Here is a 17,164-nt window from a genome sequence, read left to right on the forward strand (position 1 = left end):
GTTGCTGTGCTCAGTGTTGCAATGCATAACTGATTTCGGAGCCCAAATATCATTTTGAAAGGGGATTTAGGCACTTAGGAGCCAAACTCTCACTGAGAGTTGATGGAATTTGGCCTCCTAAATGCCTAAATCCCCTTTTAAGATGAAATTTTGGCTCCTAAATCAGTTCAGTATTGTACCACTGAGCCCAGCAATATCTAAATACTTTTAGAAATCTGAGCCTTGGGCTTTCGTTCCTAGAGCAGTAGAAGAATAAACGACCTGGCATCTTTGAAAAGTTAGTGACTCCTTATGACAAAATGGTTCCAGGGGGACTGTTTGATCAAAGACAAACCCACATGAACAAAACCTCTGGTGACTGTGCTGTGGTCCCAGATGCTTACATCATTTTTGTTGAAGTACTTCAGTGCGCCTTCCCGTTCCGATAACACAAATTTTCTGCTTAAGAACTGCCCATTGTCACGTCCTCTCTTCCAGAGAAGCCCTTCTCTGTACCCTGCAAAGGAAAGAAATAACAGAGAATCATGAATGAAAAGTTTTGTTTTTTAAAGAGAAAAGCTGAAAAATGAACATTTTACAAGACACAGAGCCGACAGGCCACAAAGCCACTTTTCCCCTCAGACGTGCCTTCCTCACTCTGCTCTCTCTCTCTTTCTTTTGTATCTTGTGCTTCAAAGGTCGCCAGTCTTTGATACCGCGATTTGACAGGCGGTCTGGGATTCGCACTGCACATCGCATTCAGAGACACTGGGGAAGCCTTCAGAGACACTGCTGAGTTCTTTCATTGGTTCCCAATACACCACCCTCACCAGAATGTCTCACCCAATAATCTTGCTCATTTTGCTTGCGCAAGGAGCCCTCTGGAGCAGAACTGAGGCAAGCAGGATCTGGCCCCAAGTGTTGACATTACTAAGGAATCAGAGGGAAAAAATAAAACCCAGTTCCCGGTGGATAGTTGTTGATAACACAGAAAACCAGAAGGACATAGCTGACTGCTTTTGGAGTCTGTCTGCTCAGATAGGACATACCCAAAACTCGGTGAAGCCAATGGGACTATTTCCACATACCTTAACAAAAAAACACAGGGAAAAAAACAACTTACAAGCTTTTCCACTGACTTCAGTGGACTTTGGATCAGCACCTGACTGAGCCATGGGACACTCAACTACTTTCTCCCGCTTTGAGCGGTTCCATCCAGCTCTGAGGTTCTTTAGCAAGACATCACAGGGAAGCATGCGCATAACCCTCAGTGGAATACAATAGGGACTATCACTAGAAGAAGCAGCTTTCACCACCCATATTGTTCCTGTTCGGTTTCCCCACACGGCTTTCACCAGCACTAAAGTCCATCCAAGGATTTTGTTTTTGCAAATTATTTTTAAAACAAATCAGGAAAAGGCTGATTTTTATCCTACCTCAGCATTCCCGAACAGCAAACACAATGGCAACTAACCACTGCATGCCCTTCTCCAGTGGCACAACAGCCGGAATGTGCAGGTTAGCCAGATTATGTGCAGGTTAGCCACAAATGATAACATTTTAAGCATTGTCCTTACTTTACAACATTTTGTTTGTTTGTTTTTTACAAGCAGTTTCCTACACAATCACTATAAATACTGATCGAGCTGTTTGATGCTCTCCTTCAGTTTGAGATCTTAATTATAAAAATATTCCCGTTGAGATTTCTCTCTCAATTTCTCTTCTCTCTTCTATTTAGTTTTTATTATTGACTCTCAGTAGCTAGGATTGTAAAGCGAAACAATTAAATGCTTTTTAACTTGTAACTAAGCTCTCTCTATATGCAAAGTAGCTACAATATTAGTAGGCAGACTATTATCTGCATGCACATTATAAAACGGCAATTTACAGAAATGCCATCCTGGGAGTGCATTTCAGAAATTTCTACCAGTGACTGTTATTGTAAATGTCCATCATCAAGCCAAATTTATATAAACCACAGACAAAAAAAAAAAAAAGTGCTATTCGCTTTCCAGGTATGAGCTGCATAAAAATGTTCTGTATGGATGAGAGCTTGAAGCAAGATAATTTAATTGTATATGCTACTGCTAAAGATACAAACAAAACCCCTAAATGTGCCTATGTTTATAATCTGTAAACCAGTATCACACAACTTTCTTTTTCAAACTATATTTACCCTTCTGGATTTATGAAAGCAAAGGCCAACTGGTCTCCCAAAAGCTGAAATGGACCTTCCCTGAAGTGTTAATCAAAGCCATTAATGTTAGGCATAAATAAACGCAATGGTGAAAACTCTACTGTTGCTAATTCCGAATGTGAACTCCACAGCACAGCATAAATCCAAAATACCCATCAGACTGCTGGAATGCAGGAGGTAAATGGGCCAATAACTTGATTCAGCTGTAAGTGATGGGACGATTTAGAGCCTGTCGGCAGTGCTTTCTTTTCCTTGTCTCTCTATCGGGGTCAGATATTGGAGCGGGTTTCATTTTTAAAATGCTGGGCCCTGTCGTACCATCCCTGACAACCCCTTGGCTGCCAGTAGGTACAGATGTGTGCTACTACTCTGGAAAGAGCACTTGCATTTTCACCCGTCGCTAGGGATATCCCATAATACATTATTGACATACCTATCATTTAAAATTAGTACAGATTGTGCACAGCCACACACACACAGCTATGAGGCATGTACAGCTGCTGACTTTCATTTTTCTGGGTGGGTGCTCCATCCCCACTCCACCCCTTCCCCCAAGACCCCACCCTTACTCCGCCTCTTCCTCCCCCCACTCCACCCCCTCGCACACCCCTGCCCTTGCTCCGCCTCTTCCCCCATCTCCCCCCTCCCCCAGCACCTCCCGCCCGCCACTGAACAGCTGATTGGCAGGTGGCTGGTGGGTGCTGAGCAACCACTATTTTTTTTTCCATGGAGTTGGCGCCTATGGAAGCAGGTGTGTAACAGAAAGGATCCCTCCTTGGAGCTAGTACCCACTCATACACAGCACCGTACAATCCCTGTTACCTGAGGTCGGTTGAACCTAAGTGCCACAAGTCCCACGGATTCACTATCCTGATGCTAGCCACTGTGCAGGTCTCAGCTGGTCCCTCAGCCCACAGCAGAGCAAGTCTCGTGAGGAGCTGCTCACCACCTCTGTGTGCAACCCCTCCCTCATTTTTTACAGTCAAAATCCTGCTCATTGGTTTTCCTCAGACTCTGCGTAGCCCACCACCCACCACCCGTGCCTTATTCACTGCACTAAATCCAGGATAAATTAGTTTCTCTTTGTTTCCTCAGGGCTGATCCCAGTTACACTGATGTAAATGGTCAATGGAGTTATTCCAGGTTTACAGTGATTTAAATCAGAGCAAAATTTGGCTCCATTATTCCATGCTTCTAGTCATCCTGCTCCCACGGGATCACCAGGATGTGTTACACAACTTCCTTTACAGTTACCAGATGGCCCTAGCAGGGCTATTGTCTTTACATTCTGTGGTCAGTGAAATTCTTCTACCTGCCAGCTCTCCTCTTCCCTCCTTTGTTGGAAAAGCTCTGCCATTTTAGGTTAAACCTCTGACTATCTCCTGCCCGAGTACGAGCAACAGAGACACGTATAAATCCAAATAATGAATATAAAAAAAACCACAAATATTCTCTGCAGCACTGCGAGTTGGAACCAAAATTGTTCTGCACCATTAGTACCTCCTTCTCAATGACCTATACAGGCCTTCTGTCCTCGGAGGACAGAGTGGGCCAGAGAATCCAATTCAAACTACAGGGGCATTTTTTTCCCTCTTTCTCTTTCATTTTTTAATAGAAAAAAAAATCTGAGCTCAGCAAGCACCTGGGATCTCTGGGTGCATTTCACCAAGCAGTAGAAATGGGACTCATCGCAAGCTGAATAGTCAGAAGAAGAAGAGAAGAAGCAAACTGAACAATCCCACACCTAATTTTGGCCTATATGTGGCCCGCTAGTATAGCAGCTAAAAGGATCTAGTGTCAACCTGGCCAACAACTGCAACAGCTGCGAATATCAAGATGAGCATGAAATACACTGATTGATGCCAGAGGACTCTCATCACCACCATGGTACAAATTAATTCACTTGACCTCATGAGGAACTGAAGCTTTGAAGGCTTCCTAATAAGACACATCTACCTGTCAAGTCTGTATCCATCAGTGAAAATGCTACATACTCTGTACGCGATGGATCTGAATGGGAATAATGTGTTTCTCCTTTGAGGGTGCTGACAGAAGACAGACAGTCTGTAGGTGACGCCTAGCTGATATGATATGAAAGTGCGAGATTTGCTTCACATGAGGCAGAAACACGTACTGGGTTCTGATGGTCTATGTCTGTTGGTTGCTCTCTTGAATAACAAATGTTATACAGCTTATTCTCAAAGATTTGCCATGTGGTTTACAAATCAAGGGTAGATATTTAAAGCGTTTGTATTTTCTTGAGGAAATCCATATTCAGCATGGAGCTAATGGAAGGGATTGGAGAATACATCAGAATCCATTTCTAGTCGTCCCTTTAAACTAGAGAGGCAGCTCCAGAATCTCAGCAGTATGAGGCATCTGGGAAACAATAACACCTCTCCAGAAGCGGTATGACAGGCTAGCCAGAGGCTGAATTTCGGGGGGGGGGGGAGGGGAGGATATTGCCAGGAGAGAGTGAACAGGAAGAACATCTGATGCCGGCCTGACACGGTGACCAATATCAAAGCTAACAAACCATAAAGGGGAAGCATTTTTTTTCCTCTTTAAAATCTCACCTCCAGTTTTTCAGAGTTGCCAACATTTCAGATGTTTTGTCTGGGATAAAGGGCAGCTGAGGGCCGCTGGGCTCTCAGCTTCCAGGGCTGCCCGGAAGTGTTGCGGTTCAGACAAAGTTTAGACGATGAGGACAGGGTCATAATTCAAAACGATCTGGACAAATTGGAGAAATGGTCTGAGTTAAACAGGATGAAGTTTAACAAAGACAAATGCAAAGTGCTCCACTTAGGAAGGAACAATCAGTTCCAGACATACAAAATGGGAAGAGACTGTCTAGAAAGGAGTACGGCAGAAAGGGATCTAGGGGTTATAGTTGACCACAAGCTAAATATGAGTCAACAGTGTGATGCTGTTGCAAAAAAAGCAAACATGATTCTGGGATGGATTAACAGGTGTGTTGTGAGCAAGACACGAGAAGTCATTCCTCCGCTCTACTCTGTGCTGGTTAGACCTCAACTGGAGTATTGTGTCCAGTTCTGGGGACCGCATTTCAAGAAAGATGTGGAGAAATTGGAGAGGGTCCAGAGAAGAGCAACAAGAATGATTAAAGGTGCGGAGAACATGACCTATGAAGGAAGGCTGAAAGAATTGGGTTTGTTTAGTTTGGAAAAGAGAAGACTGAGAGGGGACATGATAGCAGTTTTCAGGTATCTAAAAGGGTGTCATAAGGAGGAGGGAGAAAACTTGTTCACCTTAGCCTTTAAGGATTGAACAAGAAGCAATGGGCTTAAACTGCAGCAAGGGAGGTTTAGGCTGGACATTAGGAAAAAGTTCCTAACTGTCAGGGTGGTTAAACACTGGAATAAACTGCCTAGGGAGGTTGTGGAATCTCCATCTCTGGAGATATTTAAGAGTAGGTTAGATAAATGTCTATCCAGGATGGTCTAGACAGTATTTAGTCCTGCCATGAGGGCAGGGGACTGGACTCGATGACCTCTTGAGGTCCCTTCCAGTCCTAGAATCTATGAATCTATGATTATCTCAACCACTGGAGGCTTCACAATCCTCCTTCCCTACAAGCCGAACCCCCACAACAAACTTCCCATGCCTGTTGCATGTTGGTTGAGCTGCTCTGGGGAGGCTATCACACCTTGCTAGTAGAGGTAGCACTCCTAGGCCCCAACACACACCAGAGCCGTAACAAGGAATTTTTGCGCCCGAGGCAAGGGCCGGCTCCAGGCTCTTCGGCGGCAATTCAGCAGCGGGTCCCTGAGTCCCTCTCAGAGGGAAGGACCCGCCACTGAATTGCCAGCAAAGAACAAATGAAGCGGCGGCGGCAATTTGGCGGCAGGTCCTTCCCTCCGAGAGGGACTCAGGGACCCACCGCTGAATTCCCGAAGCAGCGGTAGCGGTAGAGGTGCCGCCGAAGCGCTGCCGATCGCGGCTTTTTTTTCCCCCCCCTCTGCCCCGCTTGGGCAGTAGAACTGCACCCCTCCGCTTTGTGCGCCCAAGGCAAGTGCCTCGCTCGCCTCGCCCTTGTTATGGCACTGACACACACCTCCCCTCCAGCACAAAATGATCCTCTTCCCTGACTCTGCCCATCCCCACAGGGGCTCCCTGCCATGCAGGAGTGCACACTCCCCCCAAATATACTACCTACCCTACTGGTAGCCAACAGGCACTGGTTCCACTGCCAGGAGCCTTTCCATGACTGCAGAGGAAGGGGCAGGATTTCCCTGCAGGGGCCAAATCCTATGAGCTGCAGGAGTTGTCCAAAGGACCAGGCCCTAACCTGGTGGGGTCACAGTGTCAATGTGCAGCCCATGAGCACGGGTAGAAGCTCTGTGGCTGTTAACAGCAGCAGTTCCTTGGGCAAATCCCTGAGTGGGGTGAGCAATAGGCCCACACAGCTTGTGAGGTAATGTGGAGCTGCCCCTGAGCACTACAGCTGTTGAATTTTGGGGTGAAATGTTTGTTAATATCACTTTTCACAATGGACTTACTCGCTAGCAATAAATAAATAAATGACGATGATTTGGACATGTGTATTTGCATGTTTATTTGTTTTTCCTAAAGCGAATTAAATGTTTTAGGAAAAAGCATGAGAGTGGCCACCAGCAAGAGTTGGTGGCCGCACTCTGAGGCCACCAAAAAATATGTCCTGAGAACCCTAATTGCTGTATAGCCATAGCTGCTAATCCCCATTATGCACTGGTATCGATTTTTATAAACCCGTTGCTTGCTTCATTTCTCTCTTCCTTCCTTTAGGGCAACGTCCTTAGGAGTCACTTCTCTAGCCTGCCCAAAATGAGAGTCTGCACCCCTGTCAACACTGATAAGCAGAAAAAACATGGACTTGGACTTGAACTGAACATGAACTCATCCAAGTTCCCTAGGCAAATTAAATAGGTCAGCAAGAGGCTCTGATTTGAATGTCTCTGTCTGAAAGATCCTGAAAACAGCTACGGGAAGGCACTTAAAATACTGGCTGCAGAATGGGGGTGGGGAGGGGCTTCCCTAAAAGCAGAGCATTTTACAGGGGATGCTATTAGGTTTGGAAAACGAAACCCCTTTCCCTTATTGATTCAGAATGAAAACAGACATTGAATGTCACAATTTCCCAAGAAGCAGAAATTCCGTTTTCCGACCAGGCCAACCTGCAATGGTGACTCACAGGGGCAGCCCTACATAAGTCAATGGGACTTGTTCAGTTATGAAGCACTAATCATAATCATCTAAGCAAGGGTTTGCGGGATAAGGCCCTAAATGGTCTCTTCATCTACCACAGAATGTCTCCAGCTCTCTTCCCTGACTGTCGTGGTGCTGAAGAGTTTAAGCTGCACAGCTTCTTACAAATAATTGCATAGTCATTTCTTTGAACAAATGCACTTACTGCCAGTTAAGTGTTTACTGGTGTGTAGAAAAGACTTTATTGGTGATGTCAGCAACCCCATGTCAATTAAGAGGGAGTGAGTGGCTTGGGGACTTGCTAATGAGAGATTTTGCCTCTAGGTCACTGGTCCATGGACCACGCAACCAGGTTGGTTGCAACTGATAGTTGTTACCAGCTGAGGTTGTTCAGTGGCCTGTATAAAAACCAGAAAACGCAGAGTGAGCATGGAGACTGAACTACCCTTTTGCCCTCTGAAGTGGTACCTAAAAAATCAGGTTGAGGCGCACTTGCCGGGCCAGGGGGGGGCACTGCGGCTACTTGTGTTATTGCTTTTTTGTGACTCAATGAATCTTCTATTGCTAGTTCTGTCATTCTGGCACCGATCAGGATCACTCAAATACTTGAAACAACCAGTCTCCTTGGAGACTGGACGCATATTCTTCACATTGTAACTGGCTGCCAAGGCCCAGGTCTCCACGCACTAGCACCAAAATGGTTTCTTATGCATGAACATATTTCAAATGCAAGAATTTCCAGTCTTTTAACTAATCAGTCCTTTCCTAACAATCACTTAATATGCAAATTATCTTTCCTGAAGGCCATTTTAAACAGAAAAGAGTTTCCCATTGCCATCAAGTCTGTCTTTGCTGCCTTCCAGGAGCTAATAAACCAATTATTGTCCTGCTGCATTGCAGCGCCTCAGCTATGGAACCAAGCTGCTGATTAAATTGATTGCTTCCACTATACCCAATTAACCCACTCACTCTGCAAATGATTGACTGAATCAGAGGCAATTAGCACTTGAATGGCTAAATCACGCAGGAAGAGATGTCTTGGAAGGTGATTGAGAAGCCATGTTAGGGACATCTCAGTGGCCTTCCAAGGGATAATGTCATTATTAATGTATAGATCAGTACTGGAGCAGCCTGAAAGGGTATGTCTGTGGTTTTAGCTGAAATATAAAATGGAAGACAGGAGGGGCGAGACTGCATGCACACGGAGGCTATTTTCTGACAGGATTTTAGGAAAAAATTGACGTTATTGATGAAGGGAAAGGTAAGATGGGCGAGGTAGGTGAGGTAATATCTTTTATTGGACCAACTTCTAAAAGATACTACCTCACCCGCCTGGCCTCTCTAATATTCTGGGACCAACATGGCTACAACAACACTGCATATAACATATAACAAAGGGAAATGTGTCATTTGCCCCTGGAGATGGAAGATTTGTCATTATCCACTGCGCACGTGGTTGTGGGGTGGAGTGAGCTTCCCCACATCATGCTGGCAAAGCACCTCCACCTGGTTCTGGAGGACCCATCCTCTACACATGAAATGTTCATTCATTTTCCATGCTCAGCGCCTCTGCTGAGAATGCCAACACGGGAGCCCAGTAACATCATTTGTTACTTTGTGTGTGTGCGGGTGGGGCCCATCAGCCCATGTGAAGCTGCATTGAGAACACTAACCCCTTTCACATAGGCCACAGAACAGCTATCAGGAGGTGACAGCATTTAATCACTAGTGACCCTGGCTGGAGTCAAACTGGTAAGCTACTGGTTCCAGGCTCTCTCTCTCTAAGGGTACGTCCAGACTACCCACCATATCGGCGGGTAGCGATCGATTTATCAGGGATCGATATATCACGTCTCGTTAAGATGCGATATATCGATCCCCGAACGCGCTCCCCGTCAACTCCGGAACTCCACTGGAGCAAGCGGTGGTAGCGGAGTCGACGGGGGAGCCGCGGCCGTCGATCCCGCGCTGTGAGGACCCAAGGTAAATCAATCTAAGATACTTTGACTTCAGCTATGCTATTCACGTAGCTGAAGTTGCGTATCTTAGATCGATCCCCCCCTAGTGTAGACCAGCCCTTACACTATATCAATCCTTCAGGCTAAGTCAAACATATTTTACAAAACCATCTGAACACAGATTTCATGCAAGGTATTCTTTGCCACAACATAACACACAACCACTTAAAGACCGGGCTTGCAGGCAGTGTCAGGACTATATGGAGTTAGAGACAAAGTACATAGACATCATCCTTTCCAGAACCTATGTACTGGTCTGGAGAAATCATAGATCAAACACTAGCCCAAGAGACAGCACGTTCCCAGCTCTTTCACACAGAGTAATATAGCAAACACAAATACTGACCTCCAGGAGTTCAAGCGGTGTGAACTAATAGCCTCAGAAGCAAAAATGGAGACAGGTTTAGACCACATCCGGATTGACTTTTGGGCTGGAGCCAGGTTAATGGTAAGGAAGAAAAAACTACATCTATATAGATCAGTGCAAAAATACATATGCTATTTTGCTGTATCTTAAACAAGAGAACAGGAGTATTTGTGGCACCTTAGAGACTAGAGCATTTTGAAATGAAAAATGGGTAGTTTTCCTGCAACTCATCTGTTGGAAATCAATGTAGTGAAATGGAGCCAAAATACAGTGTCTCTAAAGGAAAACATCAGACAGAGCTTAACAGAACGTTGGAGTCCTTGGTTCACTTCAAAGAGCATTGGACCTTTCCTATGTGGATCTGTGTTGTATTGAAGCACAAGGTCCGTTCCTGAGATTTAGGGTCCTGTGAACGTCATCATGAACAAATTTGCGTTGCAGGCTCATGCCTGAAAATCCAAATTGCTTCTAAGTAAATCTCCAACAATAAAGCTAAAATCCTTTAAGCCTGTGATGTTTGCCACCATTTAAATCTGATTAAAATAATTCATGACACCAACTAAACCTAACAGTCAGAAAACATTCCTGCCAATTCTGACGTTACCCAGAGTAATCCAGACCCCCCTTCTCTCAGAGAATTGTCAGCTAAAGGGAACATAATAGGAGATGATGTATCTAATCCAGCTTTATACGTTGTTTTTAACTAGTTCCTTTAATCACACGTTAGGACTACCACTGGAACAGCTCTCAGCAAACAAGAAATTAATATTTTCATCAATACTCCCGGAAGGTATCAGAGATGACATCATATTGTTCCTTCATTTATTGAATCTATAGTTGGCGCATACGGGATAACATATGGCAAGGTGCACAGGTGTCAAATGAAAAGAAGTCACTGCTGGGATGAAAGGTGGCCGCTATTCAAGTGATCAGAAGATTGCACTGTACAGGTTAGCCATTATAAGGTTAGCTGCTAGAAGGGGTGGATGCGCTCCTGGTTATTACAGCTTCCATGAATGCCCAAGGGATGGGGAAGAGGGGTTAGTTTACCTGTGCAGCAGGCAGCCAGAATCTTGAGACTAGCATTCACTGAACACAAAGGGAGAAAGGCGCAGAACCCCCAATGGCACTAGAAACCCCACACAGGGTGCAGGGCTGGTACTGGGGAAGTTCATGCTGCACCCTGTGTGCACTCCCCAAGAAGGTATGTCCATGCACTAGGACGCAGCATGCACACACTGGTCCTGGTCACGTATCTAGCACCACTGGTTTGCTATATTTCTATCCTCCCTTGGACTCTGGGAGTGCAAATACCAAGATTCTGGCCGCCCCCTGCACAGGTGAGCCAAGGTGCAAAGAGCTTTCTATGCCATCTTCTTTCTCTTCACTTGTGCATCATGCAAGAGCAGCCAGAATCTCACCCAGTGATTGCCAGAACTTCGGACTCAGAAAAGGCCCCAGACTATGGGAGAGAAAAGATTCCTTTATTTATAATGTTCCAGGAGAAAAAAAATCACCTTTCAGCCAGTACTTTCAGAAAATGCTGGGTGAGGGGGAGCTTGGAGAGGGGGAGGAAATATATTGAAGCTTAAAGTATGTTTCCAGCTCATCATCTGATCATTTCAGAGATATTCGATACAGTTGTACTACGGAGATTGCAGCCACCTCCTCCTCGTCTATCAGTTTATCCTGTAACTGATTGTCGATATCGTAGCTTTCCTGATGACTGAATTACTGAGTGTTTACATATTAAAGATAACACAGCAATGAGCTGCTATAGTGAAGTTAGACTGGATCTGCTGGGAGATTCGGAAGTGCTCTCCTAAAGAGAATTTCTTTACTGGAAGTCTTGTGGTTGCATTACTGAGAACTGCGGCATGGAATCCAATTTTACAGAGAAATCAAATATTTTTTCTTTGAGTGGCTTCTGCATATTCCCACAAGGAGATCCAGGTGCAGTAGGAATATTGCAGAGGCCACTTGAAGAAGAACTACAGTTACAGTGATATTGATCTATCAGTCCTCATCCTCAAAGGAAACCTGCACAACTCTTTCAAAAGATGAGCCTGGGAGCTTAAATCCATTACTCTGCTAGACACTAAAAATGATGGACTGAACAGACACACTGGATTTATGGCTTATTACAACAATCTGTAACCCCCCAAACCTCTCCCTCCTCTTTGTCCTATAACTGCAGAGGTGTTAACGGGCCTACCTTGAGTGGTCCCTTAGAATATGTGCTAACTACTTATGCTAAGCTGTGATGCTGCAGTACCTTTCCCAGACCTGAAGAAGAGCTCTGTGTGCCTCAAAAGCTTGTCTTTCCCACCAACAGAAGTTGGTCCAATACAAGATATTACCTCACCCACCTTGTCTCTCTAATATCCTGGGACCGACACATCTACAACTCCATTTACCAGTATAGCCTCGGTGAAGCGTAGCCCTGTTCAAACCACAGTTGTGGAAACAGTCCAAACTATTCTCCAAGCCAGGAATAGTTTTAGATGAATCTCTGCATAGCCACGTCTGTAAATAAAACTCGGGCCAGGACAGCTGCTCACGTCACTCAGGACTAGCAACGACTGGAAGAACTCACTCACTAGGCCTGATCCCCAGCTTGTTGCAGTCAATGGAAAAGATCCCCACGGCCTTAGGATCAGACCCTAACTCCAGAGCACTCACTCTGGAATAAATTAGTGATTAAGTGCTGCCCTCTCCCCCCCACTAGCAGTGGTCCAGTACAGTAACAAATCAAGGCAAACATCTTGCCAGAAATCTCATGCAGACAACATTCCCTTTCTGTTTGCTTTGAAGAGCAATCCAAAGGGCTTCAGCACATCTGCTGTTGTCTTGAATGGCTCCTTATCATCGATGATTGAGTGTCCCTCACATTTAGAGTCAAAACTGTTGCTTTACGCAGTGCGCGTATGAAAAACTTGTTAAATGTAGGAATCATTCCGCTCTCCTCTGCCGGTTCTGCAGTTGTCCCAGACATCGGCTCAAACTGCAGGCTCCTGTCACTAGCAAGCTGATTTAGGTGATTCAGTGCACTACACGGCTGCAACAATTTGCTTGTTTGACTTTTCTAGGAGCACTGCCACAAAATAGTGTCATCTAATTTTATGGAATGATCCAATTGTATGGACCCAGGGTGAAATCCTGGTTCCACTGAAGTCCATGGCAACCCCCCCCCCCCTTGCCTTCACTGGGACCAGGATTTCATCTGTAGCTTCTGTATTTTTTGAAGGTTTAATTCTCCCCTCTCCATCGTGTAACTTTCTTGCCTTTTAGGGCATGTCTACACCTCCCCACAGTTCAGACTAAGGGTGTCCGAACAGCAGTGTGCACTAAAACGCTGAGCTGCAAACCTCCCTCTTGGGGAAACTGTGGCACGAGCTTAAAGGTCTCGAGTTCGTAGTCTGAACTGTGGGGCAATGTAGACATGGCCTTTGATACTATGGGAATGGACACCATTAATATTTGTAACTGCCGTGGGGTCTAAAGGCCTCGTTAGAGATTCCCACTGAGCTAGGCCCTCTCCGGCAAAAGCGCTCACAGCTCAGCAAGGTGGCCACTGTGTGTTGGTTCAAGACAAGTTTTTTAACCCCCAGCTTCGGACGTGCTGACAAAGTATCTTCCAATCCAGTGCTGACCACGGCTTCTTCAGCACTGTCAATACTTCTCTACAAGCATCCGAAGAAAGAAATTACTGTTGCAGATGTATCTGCTGAATCAGAGATTTCAAAGTGAAAACAGAGACAGGCTTATTGCGGGGGTTGAATGCAGTGCACCTCTCTGCCCTGTACCACTGTCGGATATTCCTTCATATTGTTCTCATTAGCATAGCCAGCAGCAATCATCCTAGTATAACATTCCAAACCTGAAGCTTTGATATGGTAACAGTCAAACCTATTCTAGTAGCTCTAGCAAGCTGACCTACTTCCCATGATGCTATCAGATGGATAGTCCCCAAATCAATGAATGTTTGCCTTGTTTCACTCTTCTCTTTTCCATTCAAGAAAAGGGCAGGCGTTCATTTCAGGGCTGATCTCAAGAGGTGCTGAGTGGAACACAACTTCAACAAGGGTCAACGGCAGTTGAGGGGGACTTCAGCACATCACAGGATGAGGGCTTATTCTACGGTCTGCAAGATCTGTGTTTTTACATGATTTTATTTGTTGGATCCTGGAAATATAAGGAGAGATGTGATGGCTCCCTACAAGCATCAATGTCAGCAAAATGCTGTTCGTTATCATCAGTTTGACCTGTTATTTGTTAAGCACCAACTATACACTCAGCAACCTACAGAGGAAGATGTGGCCCCTGCCCCAAGGAATGCTTTATTTGGTAAGAGCCAAAAACTGCTTGGCACTGCACAGGACTCAAATGTAAGAGACAGTCCTTGCTTACAGGAGGCTTAGACAAGAACAGTTGCACTGAAATTAAATTTGTCACAGTACTTAGTTATATTATTACTTGTCTACTCGCTTTTCCCTTACTGTTAAAACAGAATTAGCTGCATTGTAAATTTAGACCAACTTTTTGGCTCCATATTAGGAAGCAGGGAAAAGTGCTTTGTACGGTGTTTAAACCCTGAACAACATTGAATGCAGAGATCCCCAAACTGCAGGGTCCGTTGGCAACTTGTCAGGAACACCAGGGGCTCAGCTAGTCTGCACCTAAAAGTGTATAATCAAAGACATATGCACACAAGCTTTATTAGTTCCTTGTATTTGTATCTTCCATTATGTCTGAATAGAAACAATATAAACCTGTTATAGACACAGGGCAGCCTTGGGCCACGTTTTAAGCCTCCCAAAGACTCACTTTAGATCATAGGCGCCAACTTTCCCTGGCGCTGGTGGGTGGTCACGCCCCCCCACTCCCTGCCCCACCCCCATTCCAACCCCTTCCGCAAAGTCCTTGCCCCAACTCTGCCCCCTCCTTGCTCCTATTGGACCCCTTCCCCAAATCCCCGCCCCGGTCCCGCCTCTTCCCCAAGCATGCCACGTTCCCCCTTCTCCCCCCTCCCTCCCAGCGCTTGCCGCGCAAAACAGCTGTTTCGCGGCAGCAAGTGCTGGGAGCTAGTGGGAAAAATGGGCATGCGGCGCACTCAGGGAAGGAGGCGGAGCAGAGGCGGAGGTGAGGTGAGGTGAGGTGGGGTGGGGGGGCGGGGAGCTGCCAGTGGGTGCAGAGCACCCACCAATTTTTCCCCATGGGTGCTCCATCCCCAGAGCACCCACGGAGTTGGCGCCTATGCTTTAGACACCCTCTGGCAATACCAAAGTGTTTTGTTTCTAGTTGGATTGACATTAAACAGTGCCAACCTGAGCTATTGCAATGCCTCCTGGGAGCTATAGTTCAGGTCCCTTGTGCCCCTATTCTTCTCTATGGGCTGGGCCCCCTGGCTGGACTACATCTCCTCTGATTCACTGTGTTCCCACAGCTAGGCAGCCAAAGAGCATCATGGGACATGTAGAGAGCTTAGCCTGTGGGGAGAACAGAGGCAAGAGGGACCCAAACTATAACTCCCATGAGCTGTTGTGGCAGCTCAGGCAGACACAGATTGATGTCAAACTGATCCAAGATGAGAAACATTTAAATTTGGTTCGGCAAACCGAAATATTTCAATTCAGGATGAGCCAACCTGAAACAAAATACTTCATTCCAATTTTCCGGATGGCAAATAGAAAAATTTGGGGAAGGGGAGGAGAGCGGGAGGGAAGCAAACCACAAAACACGGATGAAAAAATTCCTGAGCAGCTATAGTTTCTATGAGCAGAGTTCACTACATCTCATGTAGCCTCCTTATTTTTAAAACAATCCTGCTTCTACTGTAGCAAATGAAGCCATTGATTTAAACTGTGCAAAAAAGTTACTATTGTGAGTACTTCATAGAATATCAAGGTTGGAAGGGACCTGGACCTCAGGAGGTCATCTAGTCCAACCTGCTGCTGAAAGCAGGACCAATCCCCAGACAGATCAGATTTTTGCCCCAGATCCCTAAATGGCCCCCTTAAGGATTGAACTCACAACCCTGAGTTTAGCAGGGCAGTGCTCAAACCACTGAGCTATCCCAGGCTACAACTCTACTTATAGAAGCCTTGGACCTGATTCAGCATTGAGTTAATCCAGTTGATTTGAAATTAGTTACTGTAGCCCAGTGAATCAGATTCCTCCTTTCTGCCTGCTAAGAGCCACCATGTTTCACATTAGCTCAAGGCATCAGCTCATTTACCTACTCATGTCAATTTCCTTCTTACTCGACTTTCACTTTCAGAGGAATATTGATTTCTTTCCACTTTGGCATGTGTTCAGTGTGTTAGTTTCCTGGAGAGTGAGCAAACACAATAGCAGACTCTGCCCTTCTAACTGTGGCCCACACAAGTCTCTACTGCAGTCTAAAATGCAGATAATGCAAGTCTTAAAGGGTACATCTACACTGCAACAAGAGTCCCGTAGCACAGCCGCAGCTGGCCTGGGTCAGCTGTCTCAGGCTCACAAGGCTCATGTCCTGGGGCTATAAAATTGCAGTGCAGGCATCCAGGCTTGGGTTGGAGCTTGGGCTCTGAGACCCTAGGATGGGGGTGGGTCTCAGAGCCCAGGCTCCAGCCCACAACTGGATCTCTATACTGCAGTTTTTAGTCTCACAGCCCAAGTCCCATGAGCCCGAGTCAGGTGACCCAGGCTCTGAGACTTGGTGCCCTGGGTTTCTTATTGCATAAGCTCTCTTTGGATAGAGTGACCAGACGTCCCGATATTTCGGTGTCTGTCCCGCATCCCGAGCGGCAGCACTGTGTTTTTGTTTTTGTTTTTTCTCAGCCAGGGCAGGAAGTTGAAGCTAGACAAATTCAGACCGGAAATAAGGCATACATTTTTAACAGTGAGAGTAATTAACCATTGGAACAACTTACCAAAGGTCGTGGTGGTGTTTTTTTTTTGCTCTGCCGGCGAGCACCCCCCCCCCCATGTGTCCCGATATTTTCTTCCCCAATCTGGTCACCCTATCTTTGGGGGTGGGGTGGCATAATCTCTTAGGAGTGGACAGTATTAATATTCAATATAATCAGTTCTCAAATCCCATTTAACATCCTTGTTTTCATACACCTAGTTCCATAGAACAGAGAGGCTTTCATGTGTGACTAATCTGACTGACAACCCAGGTTTTACTTTAACTACCATATTAGGTGCATGCATTCTTTGAACCCACACAGTCTCTGGTGCTAAATGAAATGTCTAAAAGCTCTCCTATTAGAAGCACTAAAGCATGTTGTATTGTATACAGCAGCCAACTCCCTGATGTCCAGTCCTGCTTCCCACAATGAGTCATTTCCCCTGCATGGCAGAGTGATGTAATTGACTAAAGAATACCAGCCCTCTCTCCAGTTCCCCTGCCAC

The 17,164-nt window shown here is 45.7% G+C and overlaps 1 protein-coding gene across 3 annotated transcripts in view; it reads right to left on the minus strand.

Moving 5' to 3' along the window:
- The window catches only part of ADAP1 (ArfGAP with dual PH domains 1), a 109,813-nt gene that overhangs the window by 27,197 nt on the left and 65,452 nt on the right, over window positions 1–17,164 (minus strand). For all 3 annotated transcript variants that reach the window (XM_008164677.4, XM_005289151.5, XM_042853169.2), the window contains one exon: window positions 384–496. In XM_008164677.4, the coding sequence (XP_008162899.1) occupies window positions 384–496 (113 nt within the window). The remainder of the gene's footprint in view (window positions 1–383; window positions 497–17,164) is intronic.

This window comes from Chrysemys picta, chromosome 10, assembly GCF_011386835.1.
Source record: "Chrysemys picta bellii isolate R12L10 chromosome 10, ASM1138683v2, whole genome shotgun sequence".
Classification (NCBI taxonomy): domain Eukaryota; kingdom Metazoa; phylum Chordata; order Testudines; family Emydidae; genus Chrysemys; species Chrysemys picta.